Genomic DNA, 22,788 nt, shown 5'->3' on the forward strand with positions numbered 1-22,788 from the left:
CGAATTGATATGGCTCTATTCGACACTGTTCAGAACACAAAGTCAAAACAGACTCTGCCTCTGTTTCTCCGTATGCACTGGCCATGTTTATTTACATTCAACGCGCTGGCATTGGCGGTTTGTTTGGCAACTATTACGTCGCAGTACGTTTCCTAGCGGCAAACGTAAAAAATAAAACGTTGGGATTGCCGTTCGGAAAGGGCTCTTTCTGCACCATGTTCTATGTTTCATTTATTAGCATATATTTTTATAAAAAATGTGAACCTGCAAAATTAATCAGTATGAGTAGTTCTTTTGACTGCAAAGTTTTCTTTTTTCTGTAAAATTCACCTTTAACGCTAGAAACCGGGTTTCGAGGTACATGATGGACACAGCACGGTACAAACGGTGTATTGTGTATCTTTGTGCTTTACTATAAACAATCAAACTTTTTACAGTTTATTTCTCAGTCAAATTCACGTAAAACATTTAATTGATTTCAAATTTATCATAAAACATCCCATAAATATGTTACAAATTATGGAAGTAGTACACAAACAAATTAAGCCAAAATATTGTAACCATCTTTTATGGTTACTTCCACAGCCGAAATTGGTGAGTGTGTTTAGAAGTAAATCTTAGATATTTTCATAAGCAGATCTAGAATCTGCCACTCGGCCACACCATATCTTCAAATTATAAACGTGAGTTAAAGTCTCTATAGACCCGGCATTGTCATCAACTTAAGGCACTCGACTTGTTATCTGAGGGTCGCGGGTTCGAATCCCTATTGCACCAAACATGCTCGTCTTTTCAGCCGTGGGGGTGTTATAATGTTATGGTCATTCCCACTATTCGTTGGTAAAAGAGTAGTTCAAAAGTTGGCGGTAGTTGGTGATGACTAGATGTCTTCCATCTAATTTTACATTGTAAAATTAGTGGCGGCTAGCGCAGATAGACGTCGTGTGGCTTTGCGCGAAATTCAAACCAAATTTTATATACTCGAAGCTACCGCAGCAATGACTAAACTAATAATTAATCATATACTGCTTCTAATACTAGCTTACTAAGTACAAACTAAACAATTTCATCGATTTTATTTTCTACGTTTCAGACGTTTCATTCACTCTAATACATCTTTGGTAATTTTGTACCACATAATTATCTGGAAAATGGCTTCTAGTTCAACAGTACTACCTCTATCGTTCTTTAGCGGCACAGTACTTGGAAGGTAAATAGTATATTAGTGATTACCACTGCGCATGGTCTAACATCGTTTACCGCATTCCTATAAAGGCTGAGAAGAAAAGGCGAGTGCAGACTTTGAGATGGCGCGGTGTTAGAAACGCGTGTGTGGTGTAAGAATATCTTAAAAGTTGTTGAATACAGCCTCGTGAAATTCAGATAGAAATTAGCAATGTGACCATTCAGAATGACTATTTCTCACCCTGTTAAGGACACACTTATGAAAGGAAAATCTCCCTTGAACATTTTAAAATTTCAAAGGTAAGTAAAATTATTTTTCTTCTTCTTTGCTTATTGGCTAGAGAGAAAGAAATGTAGCAGCATTTAGTTTTAGTGTATAATGTAATTGACAACTGAAATTTGATTCGTTTTATTTTAATATTTGATGTTACCTATGTACCTATTTGTCTAGAGATTTTTTTTAAAGTAAAAAAAGCTATGGATACTAGAGTCACTGGCATGGCCAGGTGTTTAAGGAGCTCGTCTCGTAATCTGAGGGTCGTGGGTTTGAATCTCCTTGCACATCACACATGCTCGCCCTTTCAGCCTAGGGTCGTTATACTGTAACGGTCCATTCCACTATTCGTTGTTAAAAGAGTAGCCCATGAGTTGGCGGGGGGTGGTGATGACTAGCCGTCTTCCCTCTATTCTTACACTACTAAATTAGGGACGGTCAGCGCAAATAGCCCTCGTTAGCTTTGCGCGAAATTAAAAAAAACAAACAAATAAACTGAAATTGGCATGCTTATAAAATAAGTTTGAAATTTAAAATAGAATGATTGTTTTACATCAATAATGTTGTTCAAAATTATTAAGAAGCATGTGAACTGGGACTGATTTATCTATTTCTAGACTTTGCCTGTCCAAAATCAATATGAAATTTATTTACCACTGAAGTCCTTATCTCTACATTTTATAAATTTATTCCAAGTATATTTATATAATCATCTGCGAGTTTATTAATGTACTACAATACTCTTTAAAGTTTATTTTAATTTTTTAAAAATTGACAAACTGTTCACCACCGAATTCTTCGCCTATTGTAGTGATTATTATCTGGTGGATGTTTGTTTTCGGTCACAATACAGTTAGACGTACTCGTGAGAAGACAACGCAGTTGTAAATTGAGCTGACAAGGAATCTATGTATCTAAGCAAAGAGATACAGGAAGCTGCATTCTGTTTGTTTTCCAATGATGCCATCCACCTAAGTATCAGCCAGTGATAGTTTTCTGTAGGTGCGAATGAGAACTGCTATAAACTAAACAGACTAAACATTCGATTTCTTCCGTAGCAATGATCAGTAATATTAGACTGAAATATGAAACTGTTTAACACAGTGGAGAAGTAACGTACTGTGAAGAATCTTATATGGTTACTATAAGAAACAATAAAAAGATGGCTGTTTGAATAGTTGGTTTCATGAATTATAAAATAATAAAATGATGTGTTTTGAATTTTACACAAAGCTACACGAGGGTTATGTGCTCTAGCAATGTAATCTAATTTAGCAATGTAAGGCTAAGGGGAAGGTAGATAGTCATTAACACTCACCGCCAACACTTGGGCTACTCTTTATAACGCCCCATGACTGAAAGGGCAAGCATGGTTGGTGTAAGGGGATTCGAACTCGCGACCCTCGGATTACAAGTCAAGTACCTTAACCACCTGGCAAACGTAATTTACAAACGTAACAAAAATTGGACTGTTGACCAGAGGAAAGAAAGCCAATCAGCAACACCCTACCATTCATCATAAGGTTTTGAATGTCACTCTTATAACATACCGATATCGCAGATTGGTGTGAAGATATTTTGAGATCCTGTAGAGATTCAAAGCTGCTTGATACTTCCAAACTTCAGAGTTTTATCGTAAGCTCGGCATGGCCAGGTGGTTAAGGCACTCGACTTGCACTCTGAGAGTCGCGGGTTTGACTCCCTGTCACACTAAACTTGCTCGCCCTTTCAGCAGTGGAGGCGTTATAATGTGACGGTTAATCCCGCTATTCATTAGTGAAAGAGTAGCTTAAGAGTTAGCGGAAGGTTGTGATTACTAGCTGCTTTCCCTCTAGTCTTACACTGCTAAATTAAGGACAGTTAGCGCAGATAGCCCTTGCGTAGCTTTGCACGAAATTCAAAACAAACAAACCAAATCAGAGTTTTACCTAAGGGCCAACCAGCGTTTTAAATAAGTTTAAATATTCTGTATTTCCACAATAAATATTTAGGAAATAAATGAACGAAAACATTATAAATGGACGGCATGAGAAAATTTCTTTTACTCATCACTAAAATATTTTAAGGAACTGGTATTTAGCTCGATTTAGAATTTTAGAACTTGTTCTTATCAAAACGAAACATTAGTCTTATTAGGAACTGTTCTATGATTCGTAGAAAATGTTTTATTTTCAATTCGGTGTCGAATGGGAAAGAGTAAATGCTTACTTAATAATTTAGACTAAAGAGACCTGGGAAGAATGAAATACCCATTAAACATTTGTGTGTTCAACTGCATATTTTAGCACGAAGTAGCATAGGATGGATATATTCGGAAACAATAAATTGTGATTACCTCATTTGAGTCCATCTTCCTTTTACATTCGACTCGAGCAGGGGAAATAAAATGCGTTATCTTATAAAATAATTCATAAGACTTCTTTACCTAACCTCATAAGATTTCAAAAGTTTCTCGGTATGAGAAACAGTATTTGATATGTGTATCTTAAACAGTAACACACAAAAATCTCAAAGCAGGATAAATAGTAAAACTGATTGTATCAGATTTAATTTTGAAACGAAAATTTGTTTGGTTGCTGTTGTACGTAAATGTACAGAAATTTATTTCTTTTACCTCTGAAAAAGACCTGTGAAAAGTTTTATTGCTCGGTATCTTTTTGCTTAATATTATGTACCAACCTTTCTTCATCTAACAATATGGCGTCTCCAGCTCTTGGAAACAATCTCCGAATGAGAAATATTGTTTCCGGGTTGAAATGTTTTCCAAAACTAATCACAATTCAAACCAAATCTCCGGAAATAATATTACATTTCATCTCTTATAATTCTTATGAAGTCTGCAACAGAAGTACGTCAAAATAAGCCTTCAGACTGTTTAAAAAAAAAATAAAATTAGTATATAACTCGTTTTATGCCTTACCTACTTTAAACTAACATGTAATTACCACCTTTACTTTTAGGGCTAACTGTTTATTGTATAAATAACTCGTTTACTCAAGATGGGTGTTCAAATACCAAAATCTCAGTATAAAGTTAGTCTAGAATTATTTTCAATTCAGAAAAACAGTTGATTTATCAGCTTCAAACTGTGATGTTTTTTATGTACTTTCTCTTGGAAGTTTCACAAAGATATTTGTATTTTTTTCATCCATCAAAACAGGTAATAATTGATAAATGATTGTAATATTTCAATAAATGACCATTGTCCATAGTTCTGGTTACTTATACAAAACTTTTGGGTTTCATTATGTTTTGAATTTTGTCTAACGTTTCAACGTTTGTTTAAACTTCGTGTTTTACCATCTGCAAAATAAGATGTTTTAAGCAAGCCAGCCCGCCTGCTAATTTGTTCTTTAGCAAATGATGGAACAGTGTAGCAAGAGACTCGTTGTTTTTGTTTGGTTTATCTCTATTAATCTTTGGATCATTAATCAATACCAGAGACATTAAGATTCGAACGATGTCTCCATTTGATACTTGACTGACTTTGATTAGTCCTATTTCATGGTAGCTCTTACTTCTCGCCGAATTTAGTTGGACTCATTTGGAAACACGTAAACACATAAAAATGACTTAATTGACGAATGGAACCCAATATAATATAATATATTATAATATTATAATATAATACGCCCCCTTACATCTCATTTTGAAAAGAGCAAGCTTTGAGGAGATCGAATAATTTCGTTTCTAGCTTTATAAGTTATTTTTTCTTTTTCATATACGTTATTTTGTCATAGTGCTCGACATGACCAAGTGGTTAGGGGCATTTAACTCCTACTCTAAGAGTAGTGGGTTCGAATCCCGTCCCACCAAACTTCCTCTCTCTTTCAGCGAATTTCTTATATGTACATATGCTCTATTTTGATATATTTAAAACATTTGCAATAAAAGTGAAATTGTAAAAATCATAAAACGGTTCGATTTTTCCCATAGTGAAACACATTTGGTAGAAATAGGAGTCACTATACTTTCAAAACTGTAGCTGCCCACAAATAAAGCATTCTTTTGGAATGTTTATTTTGGATATTTGAGTAAAATGACATAAGGGCTATCGGTGATAACCGTCGATAATTTCCGGTTCATACACAAAAAGGAAGACATCGAGTCAACAGTACTCATGACAACAACTTTAATTGAATTGTACGATTTGACAGTCACTCTTATAACGCATCCATGGTTTCATAATTCAGAAATGGGTATTAAGACAACTAAGTACAAACAATGGACCGTCAAATTCATAGTCCGACGCTCTAGCCTCTAGGTCATGCCGAGCGCATGTTAGAACGAAATATATTAACATATGATTATACAATAATAAAGCTTATTTCTATTATTCTAGATTGATATCGATAACGAATTGTAAAGTTGAATAAACATTTATGTTTTGAAATATTTACGGATGCAATAAAACATTTTGTCACATCAACTCGTGCTGATCTATTTACAACAGAATGTCTACCAATATACAAATATGAAAACCAAAACCGAGGTTGCTTACGATGAAATTCTCACATCAAAAAGGTCTATTGCTAGTCCTTGTCTTTACTCATTACCTTACAACGCAAAATGCCTGTGGTCATAGCTGCCATTAGCTTTGGGAACATTTATTCTCTCAAACACCAATAAAATACAAATGTAACACTAGAATACCACTACGGAATTTTCAACTTACGGTTAGGAGTTGAGTATTTTGACCAACAACGTTTCAACTCCTTCTGCCTTCCACTGTCTGCAACCAGTTGTGAAAAAGGCAGTTACCCCAATATAGTGGCATAAATTACACAAGATAAAATAATATTCCAGTATATATAAACCCCCCTACATTTCTTCGATTTCCACCTTCTCCTTTAAAAAAACGTATTCAGGTTTAGTCTGGGTAAACTGAGATCAATCGAGATATCTAAGGTATGTTTGTTAGTTTTCAGTTTATCAATACACTAATGACCGAAATTTAGTTTTTCCTCCCCGGTATATTGAACAAATCGCTACTTAAACATAATTATTTAAAAATTAAAGATTCCTTGAATAACTAGGCACAGCATGGCCAGGTGAGTTAAGTCTTCCGACTCGTCATCTGATGGTCGAGGGTTCGCATTCCCGTCGCGCCAAACATGTTCGCCCTTTCAGCCGTGGGGGCATTATATTGTTACGGTCAATCCCACTATTAGGTGGTAAACGAGTAGCCCAAGAGTTGGCGGTGGGTGGTGATGACTGGCTGCCTTCCCTCTAGTCTTACACTGCTAAGTGAGAGACGGCTAGCGCAGATAGCCCTTGTGTAGCTTTGCGCGAAATTCAAAAAACAAACTTAAATAACTACCGCCCTCTTTACGACTCGACAGATACTACGTACATGATGAACGTAGTCCTAAGTACCTCTCTCCTATAAATATATATTTAAGAAATATAAATCAAGCTGGCCACATGCACTGGACGCTTTATATTTTATGTTTTTTATTTATTTATTTATTATTATTATTATTATTATTATTTATTTTTCTCTTCTTTCTTTTTGTTTTTTTAGTATTATTATTTTAATTTTTCCAATAAATATATATGGGAAAAAATAGAAAATATTAAAAAAGGAATTAAAGTAAAAAAAAAGGGCAAATCAAGACAATACATGGACATTGCCCTGAAAAGTGCCGGAGTACTGTGGGATACTCTGGTCCAAAATCTAACAACAACAAATAGGAGGAAGAGGTCTTGTGCACCTGACCCTCCTGGGTATTTACAAATTGAACATACCCAAATACACACAAACAAGCGTAGCACCCTCTATCTGCGATAGTCGTCCTTAATTTAGCAATGTAAGACTAGAGGGAAAGCAACTAGTCATCACCACCCACTGCCAACTTTTGGGTTACTCTTTTACCAAAGAATAGTGGGATTGATCGTACATTATAACGCCTCTACAGCTGAAAGAGCAAGCATGTTTGGTGCGGCGGGGATTCGAACCCGCAGCCCTAAAATTACGAGTCGAGTGCCTTAACCACCTGGCCATGCCGGGCCTCACTATATTAGAAGTAACTGCCTTTCCACAAATGTCTGCAGAGAGTGAAAGACAGAAGGAGTTGAAACGTTGCTGGTCGAAGCACTCAACTTCTAACTCTTAAGTGATTTTCCTTGAGTTTCGGACTAGTTTGATATTTGCGTATAAATCATGTCTGATAGATGGAATATCTCCACCCCTTTAGAGTACTATTGTCATAAATATTATTCATTGTGAGTTCATCAATAATGACAAGCTCTTGGAATGATTTATTTTAAAGTTAAAATTCGCAATACAAATTTCGGTTTGATTTTTACAATAACTTACGTCAATGTTATGTGTGCTAATTTGATTATCTTTATATACGATTAATGTAGTTTAAAGTGTTAAAATTGTTTACTTATTTCCATATATATGTCTTAACTACATATAAATATATATAGTAAAGAAAACACTAGGCTATATCGAAATATCAATTGTTTACTGTTTTCTAAATATCAAATTATTTTTGGTTAGTGTTAATTGAAAGTTTATTTTTAAAGTTACATGAAATCACGAAAACATTGAAGGTTTCTATATTATTCTTCACTGTCACGGGTAATGACGTATTTGTAGTAAAATTAGTTATGTTAGAAATACATCATGTGTTGCAAGGAAAAGTAATAATACCAATTCATGGATCCATCCTTTTGGCTCGGCAAGGCCAGGTGGGTTAAGGTGTGCGACTCGTAATCTGAGGGTCGCGGGTTCGCATCCCTGTCGCCCTAAACATGCTCGCCTTTTTTAGGCCTGGCATGGCCAGGTGGTTCAGGCAGTCGACTCATAATCTGAGGGTCTCGGGTTCAAATACCCGTCGCACCAAACATGCTCGTCTTTTCATCCGTGGGAGCGTTATAATGTGACGGTCAATCCCACTATTCGTTGGTAAAAGAGTAGCCCAAGAGTTGGCGGTGGGTAGTGATGACTAGCTGCCTTACCTCTAGTCTTACACTGCTAAATTAGGGACGGCTAGCGCAGATAGCCCTCGAGTTGCTTTGTGCGAAATTCAAAAAGGAAACAAACCAATTCATGGTATTGTTAGAAGTTCATTATGTTGGAAAGTGATGTCAAATGTTTGAGATAAAACATTAACTTTCCAATTTGTTCCAACTTCCTTAATGAGTGAATTAATTCAGTGTCAACTACATAATACCTTTTATCATTTAAAGAAGCGAACATGAACGCTGCAATTACCGAATATAATGTAGAAATGCCTGTCCACTGTGCATAAATGCGCATTTTTGATGAACAAGCAAGGGTCGTCTTTCTAAACATTCGACGAAAATTAGAAATCATTGTTTAAACGCTACCAGATTTATAGAACGTCTTTACAAAGCTTACAAACCTTTAACAAAGACATATTATATACTGATTATTTAACCTTTCCTTTATTTTATGGTAAAATTATCAGTATAAAGAAACTTGTAAATAATTAATTCTTTACCGAACAACAAAGATCACCTCTCTCGGTTATCAGAAGAACGTGTTAGATTGCCGCTTCAATCAGAAATATTTTAAATCCAAACATGAAGAAATAAAAATCTTACTTTTCAATAATCTTGTTTTGTTCATTTGTTTATTTTTTTAATTTCGCGTAAAGCTACTCGAGGGCTATCTGCGATAGCCGCCCTCAATTTAGCAGTGTAAGACTAGAGGGAATGTAGCTGGCAATCACCACCCACCGCCAACTCTTGGGCTATTCTTTTACCAATGAATAGTGAGATTGACCATCACATTATAACGCCCTACGGTTGAAAGGGCGAGCGTATGTAGTTCGACGTGGATTCGAACCCTCGACCTTTGGATTACGAGTTGATTGCCTTAACCACATGGCCATGTGGGGCCGTTTAATAATCTTATAGCTTCAAAAATCTTTGTTAATAATTACACAACTATCTTTATCCTTTTCTACATTTAAGTTGCCAATCGCCACATGTCTTTTTCTCGCCAAAAGTAATTTGTCTAGAGTGAATTTGTTGAAACGGTTATATCTGCTATGTCCACCACGGGTAGTATCAGGACCCAGTTTTTAATCGAAATATTCTTAGTAAATGCATGAGGTGCATTTAATTTGTTTATGGAATCGATACTAGAGGTGTCACTACACCAAATGTTCAGTGTTTTCACCATGAATTTCAATTACTTCGTCCAATCTACAACAGTACTGGAAGGATATTGCACAACGTAACGTCTTTCCAGGAATCGCTCGAAACGTTGTGTTCTAGTAGTATCTTTTGCTTGAAGACTTGTTTCTGTGTTAAACCCAGGGTTTCATTGTGTAACGTTATTGCATGTAGCTCAGTTTCGTAGCTGCAATGAGACAGATAGTTCGGAGGCCGCAAAACATACTTGGACATTTTATAACAGGAACGGTTTCATAAAAAGAATTATGACAACAGAATCATCGTACCGGTTCTCTCCCTCTAGCATCAAACCCTGTTTACATCGATAAACCTGCATCTGTTGAAACTTTATGACTAATCACCAAGGTTGTCGGATCAAAGAAACAAAGGATGACTAATCACTAAGGTTGTTGGATCAAAGAAACAAAGGATGACTAATCACCAAGGTTGTTGGATCAAAGAAACAAAGGATGACTAATCACCAAGGTTGTTGGATCAAAGAAACAAAGGATGACTAATCACCAAGGTTGTTGGATCAAAGAAACAAAGGATGACTAATCACCAAGGTTGTTGGATCAAAGAAACAAAGGATGACTAATCACCAAGGTTGTTGGATCAAAGAAACAAAGGATGACTAATCACCAAGGTTGTTGGATCAAAGAAACAAAGGATGACTAATCACCAAGGTTGTTGGATCAAAGAAACAAAGGATGACTAATCACCAAGGTTGTTGGATCAAAGAAACAAAGGATGACTAATCACTAAGGTTGTTGGATCAAAGAAACAAAGGATGACTAATCACCTGGTTGTTGGATCAAAGAAACAAAGGATGACTAATCACCAAGGTTGTTGGATCAAAGAAACAAAGGATGACTAATCACCAAGGTTGTTGGATCAAAGAAACAAAGGATGACTAATCACCAAGGTTGTTGGATCAAAGAAACAAAGGATGACTAATCACTAAGGTTGTTGGATCAAAGAAACAAAGGATGACTAATCACCAAGGTTGTTGGATCAAAGAAACAAAGGATGACTAATCACTAAGGTTGTTGGATCAAAGAAACAAAGGATGACTAATCACCAAGGTTGTTGGATCAAAGAAACAAAGGCCCGGCATGGCCAGATGGTTAAGGCACTCGACTCGTAATCTGAGGGTCGAGAGGTTCGAATCCGTGTCACACTAAACATATTCGTCCTTTCAGCCGTGGGGACATTATCATGTGACGATTAATCCCACTATTCGTTGGTAAAAAGAGTAGCCCAAAATTTGGCTGTGGGAGGTGATGACTAGCTGCCTTCCCCCTAGTCTTACAGTGTTAAATTAGGAACGGCTGGCTCAGATAGCTCTCGTATAGCTTTGCGCGAAATTAAAAACAAACCAAAGAGACGAGGTATAAATAAATTAGTGATTGTCATGACAACCAGTCACATTCACGAAAAAAATAAGTATTTAGTGTTTTACCTGGTAGGTTTGTGTATAAAACAACTTGTTTTATAAGTAAGGAAATATATTTTTCTTAGTTTCAAGGCCTGGCATTCATTACCTGATGGTTAGATCACTCGACTCGTAAGAAGTGGGTCACGAGTTTGCATCTCAGCACTGAACACATCTACTCTTTACCAATTGGGACGACATAAGATACGGTCAATCCCATTATTCTTTGTTAAAAAGATTTGTTTGTTTGGGAATTTCGCACAAAGCTACTCGAGGGCTATCTGTGCTAGCCGTCCCTAATTTAGCAGTGTAAGACTAGAGGGAAGGCAGCTAGTCATCACCACCCACCGTCAACTCTTGGGCTACTCTTTTACCAACAAATAGTGGGATTGACCGTCACATTATACACCCGCACGGCTGGGAGGGCGAGCATGTTTAGCGCGACACGGGCGCGAACCCGCGACCCTCGGATTACGAGTCGCACGCCTTACGCGCTAGGCCATGCCGGGCCTTTGCTTTAAAAAAAAAAAAAGAATCACAAGAGTTGGCGGTGGATGACATTAACTAGCTTGTAGTATGTTACTCCAAAAGTAGGGACGACCAACACAAATAGCCCTCGAGTAGCTTCGTGCGGAACTCAACAAACAAACAAGTTCATCAGCCGACCCTCAGGTTGCGAGTTAAGTATCGTAACCACCTAATCATGCCGTGCCTACGAATGGTGGGATTGAAAATAACATTATAATGCCTTCACTGCTTAACTAAAACCAAGTACAAATTCCAATCTGCTATTTGAGAAGCTCCATCCAGTAATCTTGGATAAGAGCAAATCAAATGAAAGAACACAAAGCTAGGTTTATGCAAATTGGGAACTCTTTATTACCTGTATGTTTTTAGCAGTATTTTGCTCACCACAGTGAAACAGTACTTACATTTACATTAATTTTGTCACCTGTAATGGGAATATGGCAATTAAAGCACCATTCATTTAATTAGCGTTTCACTAAAGAGAAATTAATTACCACAAATGTCTCGTGATTTTCACTTGACCATCTGTATTTAACGTAAGCACAAATATATGCAATAGGTTGTCGTGCTTTGCCCATTAAGGCTATCGAAATCCAATTTCTAGGGTTGTAAGTCCGCAGACATACCGCTATGCCACTTGTAGGAGGTTTGATGAACGAAAACATTAATCTTAACGCTAACAAACGAACTGATATCTGTGTTTTATGTTTGTGTATAAAAGGAAGTGTGCATGCATACGAAACTAAATTACATATTTTTACATGTTATCTACTACTGGGAAAAACGAAGTCACTTTTTTGGGGAATTATATTAATTCGGGTTAATATAAGTCAATGGAATAAAAGTATTCAAAATTTGGTAGGAACTACTTTCCTAGTTTCATGTAATAAATATCATAAATGACAACTAAGAAACTGACAAATAATTTATTGTTGTAATCTACAGATTGCCATGTTGGATTACACACTGCCGCGATAGCCTAAACACTGTTATGGTAATCTACAGACTGCCATGGTGGATTACATACTGCCATGATAGTCTAAACACTGTTTTGGTAATCTAAAAACTTGGCATGTTGGATTACACACTGCCACGATAGTCCAAACGTTGTTGTTGTAATCTACAGATTGTCTTGGTAGTTTACATACTGTCATCATGGCCTGTATATTGCTATTACACAATAGCAAAATTACCTACACAATGCTACGGTAGTCTACACAATTCTCTGATCGCCCTTGAAGTCAAGAAAAATGTGGGGCTTGTTCATGAAGGAAACTGGCGTCCAGTCTTGTACAGCCTCATTCAGGTGGTTTTCAAACCAATTTCTCAATTTCAGTACAAGGTGTCTGCGCCATATACCAGATTATTTGAACGTTTATATGAGTCGATATAGGATCATGAGAGTTATTCTGCTGTACAGTCAGCAGATGGCATTTCCTGGGTTTATCACCCTTTTCATTCATTTCTGTTCTAATTCTTCACACTAATGTTAGATCGATACAGCAAACTACACTTCAAACCACGTTAAGATTCTTGTAAGCTAAAGTGCTTTCACACATGTGTTGTAGCGACAATGGTATCAAATAAGAGTATTAAAACACAAAAACTAGAATCAGGCCACGTGGTATGGACTATCTTAATTTGTAAAAGTTCCTCCAACAGAAACATTCATAACTCACATGAGTAATGTTAAATGATAAGTGACCGAGTGTAACAACTATTTAAACTATTTACTTGGCACTTAAATCTAAAGCCCACTGTTTCTCATGTTCTTCTAAGGTACAGAAACATATAAGTATTAGGTATTTGTTAAGACAATGATTCCTAGGACATTTTGTGTAGTATTTACTACAAACATTACTGAGTCTGTAATAAATGTTTAAATATTGCTTGGCATTAACTTCATTAGCGAAGATACACACTTACGTGGAAGACAAATTTTCCTTTGCGAGAATCCCACTTGGTGAACTGTATAACAGATTACTGGTTAATTCAAAGTAATCATTATGAAGTTATAGAACGAGTTACTTAATTATATAACAACTTATTCATTCAGTCAAAGTTTTGATGAGTTATAGAATCAGTTATTTAATTATATAACGACTTATTCGTTCAGTCAAAATTATAATGAGTTATCGAACCAGTTATTTAACTATACAACAAATTATTGGTTTGGTCAACGTTATGATGAGTTACAGAACCAGGTACAGCCCTATATTATTTATCACGTATGTGAACAATGTCTGTCTAAACGATTCAAATTTGATGATTTTCGATTTGGAAAAGTGAAGACACACCACAGCAGTAGCGGGTCACTGATCCGCAAGCACAACGAAACACAACAAATTATTATTTCCAAAGGTGTCGTATTAACATAAACAAACTAATAGTCATTACAATACAACAGAACGAAACAAGTGTCCTTTAGAACTATACATGAATGGTTCACTCCTCCAAACAGAACCAAACCAGTGTCCTACAGAACTATACATGAATGGTTTTCTCTTCCAAAGGAAAACGAAATAAGTCTCTCAGAATAAAGAGAACGAATTTGACTGAAATCGCGAATATTTATTATTTACACAATACAGAAGCACTAAAACAGAAACAAACCTGGAAAGAGTTCCACAATTGAAGTTAAACTACTACAAAATAGTTTTATTAAATAAATCTATTTAATTGCACGACGTTGAATTTATTTCATGACATTCATGAATTATTGAAATTTAATTGTTAGTTTGTATTTTAAATTTCGCGCAAAGCTACACGAGGGTTATCTGCGCTAGCCGTCCCTAATTTAGCAGTGTAAGGCTAGAGAGAAGGCAGCTAGCTAGTCATCACCACCGACCGCCAACTCTGAGGTTACGCTTTTACCAACGAATAGTGTTATTGACCGTTACATTATGACGTCCTGCAACTAGGAAGATGAGCAAGCTTGGTGACACGGGCATTTGAAGTTGCGACCCTCAGATTACGAGTCCAGAGTCATAACCACCTAGCCATACCAGGCCAAAAATCTAACTAGTTCTTAAACTTTCGATAGGATGCTCCAAGCCTAAGTATTAAGAATGAAATTTATTGAGTTTGTCTGTTTGAGAGTAATGGATTAATTTATATTTACGTTAAGCATTTTGTTTTTTTAAATCTAACTCTTATTTCTTCTTACTGTTTAATTTGCCTTTAAAAATATTGTTGATATATTTGCTTGAATATTAACAATGGTAATGATAATAATAATTACAATTAAGAAATTAGTGCGAGAAATGTGAAATGTAATCGTTTTTAATTTACATATTATTGAGATTCCTAATAGCGTTTGTAAGCATTCAGTGGACTTGATGAATGTATCCCGAAATTTACTCAATTTTGACGTTACTGTATTAATTGCATATATATTTTCACAGAGTTCGTAAACCACATAACATATAATTAGGTTGACATGTGTGCTGTCATTTCCTTTAAAAAAAAGATAATATTATAATTTCTTTCTAGGGACGGTGTTCTTCATATTAAGAGCGAAAACGCAAAATCCTACTTTTTTGGCATGCTGAAAGATCTAATCATGTTGATAGATTGTTTAGGCAGAGTGTTCATAATGAAACTTTGTAGAATGGACGGCACCTGATACAAGTGTGGAGGAAGACGTTTCGAAAGTCTTTCACCTGAAGACGAAAAGCGGAAAACTTTCGAAACTCCGTCCTCTACACTTGTGTTTCGACGGCAACAAAGTTTCATTAGATCTAATCACTGTTATTGGTTATAACCGGCCAGTGCTGGTAACACAGTAACTATCACAAGTGATAGTATGTGTATATAATGTTATTTAGGCTAAACTAACACTGTAGAAATTTATCTCAGTGAAGCTGAACTAACGCTGTAGACACCAGTCCTAGTTAGGCTAAACTAACACTGCACTCACTGATCTTAGTGAAGTTAAACTAACACTGTAGACACTAGTCTTATTGAGGCTAACATAACACTGTAGACACTAGTCGTAGTTAGACTAAACTTGCACTGTAGACATTAGCCCTACTTATGGTAACTGTGTTACCGAAACTAGTTGGGTATAATTAATAATGATTTCACTTTTAATTTTGCAAAAAAAAATCCGACTGTGCTTTTTACTGTTATTAGATAGTATTGATTTAGTGAAAAAATCTTTGTACGATAAAAACCTAATGACAAATTATAGCTTTCTGTTGTTTTTCAGATAAGGCTCTGGAAGAACCTACATGCAAAATGAAAGAACCTAGAGTAATATCCATCATGTTGCTCAACGTTTGTATTCTATTGAGTAAAAGGTATGGATTGCTTTAAAATAGTTTTAGTACCTTATTCTAACACAATGAACCAGTTAATATTCTTTTCTTTCTAAACTTTTATTTCTCCAGTTAATACGAAATATCTCCAATTTATTGTGGTATTTTATCACATACTTTAATGTTGTGCTTCTTAACGCAACTACATCAACTGGTAAAGCACAAATATGACGTTTAAAATAGTTGAGACAGCACTAAAACACGCCTATTGCATCACTAATTAACTTGAAAATTGTAATTTCACACAAAATACAAAGAATACTTTATTGCATATTCATATTTGACACAAATCACTCCTTCGAAGAAACAGTTGTATGAACAGTGGCGTGAATTTAAAAAACAAATAACGCGCTGACTAACACAATACAGTAATAATAATATATGAGGAAATCAGTTTTTACTAGTTTATTGTTTGTTCAACTTTTGCACAAAATAATTTTTATACCTTATTCATTATCCTTGACTACCTTACTCTACCTGCGGTACATTTCCAAAGAAATAGTTGTTAAAAATAATATACTATTGTGGTAAATTTAAGCTTTTATCTCCAACTCTAACTACCATTAAAAATGCAAACAAACCAACTTGGAACTTGTGACAATAGAAAAAAAAAGTGTCCATTGATAGTTAAGGACGTTAATGTAAAACATTGACATTATAACATATTGGATTATATAGTAACGTGTAGTGAGAGTATTCTAACCACACAATGTTCACTATAAGCCATCGTCAACGACGCGTTTTGCCCCATCCAGAGCTCCTCTGGCTGGTTGAGATATAACAAACAGAAAAACGCAAACTAACGTGGCAGGGGTTTAGTTTAGAGATAGAGAAATCTGAAGAATTCTATCTCCAAACGTTGTGATCAGGAACGTTGTGGTTCCTCTTCGTCCCCCTTCGTGAAAGATTATTGAAATTAGCAGGTTTTTTTTTTACTCTTTTTTGGGTGAAGGAATGAGGTTGATCATAATATTGATGAGCGAGACAAAGGTAGCACCGGAGAAAAAAGACAGACCAGAACTCGAAAAGCAGACGTTAAAGTAAATATGAACATGAACATAAACGCGAAACGACCCGAATCAGAGCATGGCAATAAAGTTGCCTTGGCTGGGATCTAAAGATCCAATGCCTATGATTTGGCTGTGGGGGAAAACGGGAGTGCCCCGAGACAACCCACTGACTATTACGCAAACGCTAACTGACAAAAAAAAACAAAAACGGGGCTCTTATTCCAATAATTATTGGAACGCTATTTATATAAGCCATTCGATAGTTCTTGTGGTATATATATATATTTTTTACAATCTTTCGAAGAATGATTACAATCATAGTTATCATAAGACGTCAGCATTAGGACTGTCACATTTTGAAATACTACATTTTTTACCTAGTTCCTTGGGAGTTTCCAAAATTTCAGAGTGTATAATAATAGCATTTCAAAAACACTATATTTACCATATACACTGCTAACGATGTGATTCGCTCAATCCAGTACTCATCAACTGGGTTGGGATACAACGAACACAGTAGTGGACGGAACGTTATTTATGTAAGCTCTTTGACAAGTATTATTGTAATAATTTTTCGCCAGCTCGTAAACGACGTACACACCATAACACTCTAATTTTACCAGCTAAAACCTAATATGTAGCACATGCACGATGCTCGACGTACACACCATAACACTCTAATTTTACCAGCTAAAAACTCCGAAGTATATGTCTAGCACAGGATGCACGAGCGAGCTCGACGTACACACCATAACACTCTACCAGCTCCGGTATATGTCAACAGGATGCACGAGCTAGCTCGGTTCTGTTCAACAGAGGCAAGCATAACAGAAACGTGATATTTAAAAACTTAATGACATGTAACACACTGTACTGAAGAAAAGGTTCTATGACTGTTAAAACACTGAGAAAAACATCGTAAGACCTTTGTGAGAGAAATCAAAGTGTATGTAACAATAATATGTGAATCACTTAACCTCTGCTATATCCAGTGTTGCCAATGAGGCCTTTCACCAATTCCATAAGTCATCAGGCTGGCTGGAATAAGAAAGATATATTAATAGTCTAGGTTCTATTTATAATGTCACATGCTTAAATAACAACTGTATCTGTGTACATAACATTAAGTAAGCGACGCATAATTATTATTATAATATTTTTCCAAGCAAAAGATTCTACGTCAACGTTTATCTTTATTTTTGTGAGAAAACAATTCATCAGCTCACATCTTCTATTCTGTTTTCTTGATATTTCTTTTTGCGGGTTCGAATCCCGTCACACCAAACATGCTTGCCCTTTCAGCTGTGTGGGCGTTATAATGTGACGGTCAATCCCACTATTCGTTGGTAAAAGAGTTGGCGACGGATGGTGATGACTAGTCTTACACTGCTAAATAAAAAACGTCTATCGCACATAGCCGTCGTGCATCTCTACACGAAGTTAAAAAAATAGAAATAAAATTCTCGTATTTTTGTTTGTTTTTTGTTTGTTTCAATTCATTAACTGAATAAAAGTTCTGAAAAACTGTACGTTTACCCTGGAAACCAATAACTGTGGAACTGCGAGGCTTGATTAATCACAGTACCGAAAGTCCAAATATCATTCACATGCATATGAAAGAAAGTCAAGCTGAAATATTAACACCGAACGTGATCTCGAATTCAAAATATTATTAACGTGCACGTATTTAAAAACAAAAGAAAATAAATTTACTAACAACATATCATACAATGTTAAGAATAAATGTACAAAGAATGTGACTGCAGAGTTACCGCATTTCTGAAACTACGAGCAGTCAGGACTTAATAAGTACAACTTCTTCAATTACTAGTGATAATAAAAACCTTGAGCTAAGTGTAACACTTTATTTATCTCTTTATATATACGAGTGTGTAAGATAGTAACACATATGTCCCGTTTTTATTGCCTTCATTTTAACCAGCTACCCATTCCGAAAGCACGTGCTCTCTTTAACGTTCATACCTGGAATATAACTATATCTTTCTTCAAGAATACGCACTTATATGTTAAAATGCAAGATTTAAGGACAGAGGAAATTGCTATTATGGAATTGATTCAATTTCAACTTGTGTATGTGTAGGTGAGCACGTGTATAGGGTCCATTACTTTTAGCCCTTCATTTTAATTTCAGTCAAGAAAATCTGGACCTCGATGGCATTTTTCCGGAAAACCCTAGAGACTACGACCGACTCCAGCCACCGAAAGAAAATGGTATTGAAATTAACTATTATTTTTTATAATACTTTATGCAGTCTATTATTATCCGGTGTTTGTTTTTTCAAGTACAAACTTTAACTTATAGATCTGATCACAGCCGCAGCTACTAAAAATTCCCTCTTGTTCATGAAAAAGGAGAGCTTATTGTAACTGTTAAGATCTAACCCTAAGAGCCATTGAGGTCTCATAAGGTTAGTTGAAACGTTCTAATTTATTCGACAAACTTTATTTCTACTCTAATTATATACTGATTAGGCACGGCCAGGTGGTTAAGGCACTTAACTGGTAATCTGAAGGTCGCGGGTTCGAATCCCCGTCGCACCAAACATTCTCGTCCTTTCAGACCTGGGGGCGTTATAATGTCACGGTCAATCCAACTCTTTCGGTGGTAAAAGAGTAGCCCAAGAGTTGGCGGTGGGTAGCGATGACTAGCTGCTTTCCCTCTAGTCTTTCACTGCTAAATTAGGGATAGCTAGAGCAGATAGCTTTCGTGTAGCTTTGCTCAAACTTAAAACAATACAATTTTAATACTTGATCACAAAAACACAATCATTTTAAAGTAGTTATTTACGTAAATATTACCGTCATAGGTTTCACTTTTCATTCAAGCTCTAACATACAATACTTATAGATATTTATTTGCTATTGTAAATAGAAATAAATTAGAGTTATTTTGTATATACGATACTCTCATTGTAGTTTAAAGTGAAAGTTTTGGTCTATATATTTATTTCCGAAACAATATTTTTACATCACATGAAATAGCATTGTAATTACAATTGCCATGTTACAATAAGAAAAATAACCAAAAACGATTATTGTAAAACAAAAACAAACAAAATGGAATCTTCAATAGCCGTGGCAATTGGAATTATTTTAGGCAGAATTGGAGTAAATTCATCTATGAGGGCTTTTCTTCTTTTTTATTGGCTGTAATTTTGCGCGCAAGCATTACTAAGCATGGGTGCGTATATACACGATTCGCTTTTACTACTGATCAGAATTTCTACAAGTCTAACCTTAAATCGAAATTTTTTAGGCACAATTAGAGTAAATTAAATTATGGTATCTTGGGTATGATAAAATACATCAATCGAAACAGTTTGAACCTCCTGACTTCAAAAGTGTAATTAGATCGCAAATCGGTCAAGAGATGACGGAGCTATGAGCTAAATATTTATAGTTGAAAGAAAAACAAAAACAAATTTAGAGCCGTTCTATGAGCCACTATGCCGCAGCTAAAAACAATGCAACGTATGAATACGTCTATAGCATTAAATACTTAAGTAAGGTATAATGTAGAAGTACAGTTTCTTAACTGGTAAGAAATTATGTTAAACATGTTGTTATTAATATAAATATCAGAATGTTCGAAGCTCCACCTCGTATATATCTGCTCACCAATACACCGTCATTGGTGCAATGAAATTCCAGTAGTCATTACTGCAGAGATTCGGAGGGTCTTTCGTCCCCTTTAAAACACAAATTAACAGTTTTATAATAATATAATTTATGGAACCTGGATCAAACTGTATAGACGATACTTTCTCAGGATTTAACGACAGATTAAAATAAAAGTTGCTCTAGAAAGTCAGACTTCCATTAGAGATTTTATTACATTTATTTATTCGTCTTCTCTCTTACCAGGCTACACATTGTCGCTGTCACGAGGAGATAAAAAAGTTTACGTCTTGCAAGTAATCTGTTCGTTTACACTTAAATGTGTAAATACTACGTTTCAGAAGCATTTAATCCATCTCAGTTATTACTGAATATTTCCTTTACTGTCGTTTGTCAAGAACATAAACATTTCTTTCTGAACCAAAGTCTCAAAATACGCTCGAAAGATATATACAGTCCACCACATTAAATTAAAGCCAAATGAAGAGTTGAAAATGGGTTAATTAGTTCTATCAGCGACACTGAGATGGAAATATGTATAATAAATCGTAGTTTATTTGCATATACCCTGAAATGACTTCATTAAATCTGCTGTATTTTTTTTATATAAGTAACGAAATGTTTCTAATTTCAATTCAACAACTCCCCTACACACACAAACACATCAATGTCATGGCTTAATAGTAAGCATATACTCTACAAAAATTGGGTTCGCAGATATTCCATTGAATAACTTTAGGCTTACGCCTAAACAAACAAAACTTTATATTAAACACAATTGTATTATATGAAAATCATTAAAGTCACTAAAGGTTGTAATAGAAATCGAAAGTTGTATAACTGGCAACAGAGAACAGCACTAAAAGAAAACGCAAGCGAAAATAATTATAATGAAAATGTCTGCTTGTTTCCCCCAAGTCAAGAAAAACAAGAACATTATATTCATATATAATAAGAATGCAATAGCGAGCTTCCTAAATTATATGTTCATTTATTCTCGTTGAATTTTCAAAAAGTGTTTCTGATTAGTTTTGTTGATAACCGTAATCTTTAACCTTTAATCTCTTGGTAATCACTGTGGTTTCCACGTATATCATATCCACTTAACTATCTATATACGAGAATAACTGTACATATTTAGCAATATTCTGAGCTGATAATTTCTCTGGAAACTGAGCTTCGTAATTTTGTTTGCTTATATTCACATTTATTATGAGAAACTCAAGGTCAGCCGGACATTTTGTGCCTGTTTTTGTTTGCGTATGTGCACGTTTATGAGAAACTCAAGGTCCGACGGACATTTTGTTCTTGTTTTCGTCTGAATATGTGCACGTTTTTTATTAAAAACTTAAGGTCCGCCGGACAACTTGTTCTTGATTTTATTTATCTATGTTCACGTTTATTATGAGAAACTCAAGGTCAGCCGGACATTTTGTTCTTGTTTGCATATGTTCACGTTTATTATTAGCAACTCAAGGTGCGCCGGTTATTTTGTTCTTGTTTTTGTTTGCATATGTGAACATTCATTATCAGCAACTGAAGGTCTGTCGGACATCTTGTTGTTGCTCTTGAGATCAAACAGTTGAGACAAAGTTCAAGTTCGTTTAATAGCTAAACCTTATTTTCTTTAAATTATATATAGTCATTTATTTATTGATAAATAATCTCTGTGTAATTACAGTTTTAAATATCCAGTGATTTAACAACTTACTTTTCAGACGTTTTGTTTTCTAATACTCCATATATGCTATATTTATATATAAGTTCCTTTAAAAGAATGTATAATAATTACGTTTTTTACTATTTGATATTTTAATGTACAGGGGAACCAACGATTGTGAGATTCCACGTAACTGTTCTGAGCTTGGACACAGTAGATGAGGAATCAATGGTGTGGATTCTTTCTTGGCCTTTATGCTGTGGTTAATTAAGATCTCGTACTGAAAGTTATTTCTCTTTCAAAGGAGGAATTTTCATCGCTACTGATGAAATTTCCTGTAGCAGGAACACCCAAACGAACTTAAATACTTAAGTCAAATTGCTTATTAAAATTTAAATATTGTGAATGTACCGTTTAACTTAATAATTCATGTTATCCATGTCCATAGAATAAATACGGTGTACCTTATTGGTTCGTATTATCCATGTCCCTAGGATAATAAGTACAGTGCACCTTATTGATTCGTGTTATCCATATCCATAGGATAATAAGTACAGTGTACCTTAATTATTCATGTTATCCAT

The 22,788-nt window shown here is 35.3% G+C and overlaps 1 protein-coding gene across 1 annotated transcript in view; it reads left to right on the forward strand.

Moving 5' to 3' along the window:
• Positions 1-1,304: 1,304 nt before the first annotated feature.
• LOC143247396 (glycine receptor subunit alpha-2-like) overlaps positions 1,305-22,788 on the forward strand; it is a 42,155-nt gene continuing 20,671 nt past the window's right edge. Inside the window, exons 1-4 of the mRNA XM_076495399.1 lie at positions 1,305-1,485; positions 15,787-15,877; positions 19,058-19,137; positions 22,368-22,435. Of these exons, the coding sequence (XP_076351514.1) occupies positions 15,816-15,877; positions 19,058-19,137; positions 22,368-22,435 (210 nt within the window). The 5' untranslated portion in view covers positions 1,305-1,485; positions 15,787-15,815. The remainder of the gene's footprint in view (positions 1,486-15,786; positions 15,878-19,057; positions 19,138-22,367; positions 22,436-22,788) is intronic.

The sequence above is a fragment of the Tachypleus tridentatus genome, chromosome 3, assembly GCF_004210375.1.
Source record: "Tachypleus tridentatus isolate NWPU-2018 chromosome 3, ASM421037v1, whole genome shotgun sequence".
In the NCBI taxonomy this organism is placed as follows: domain Eukaryota; kingdom Metazoa; phylum Arthropoda; class Merostomata; order Xiphosura; family Limulidae; genus Tachypleus; species Tachypleus tridentatus.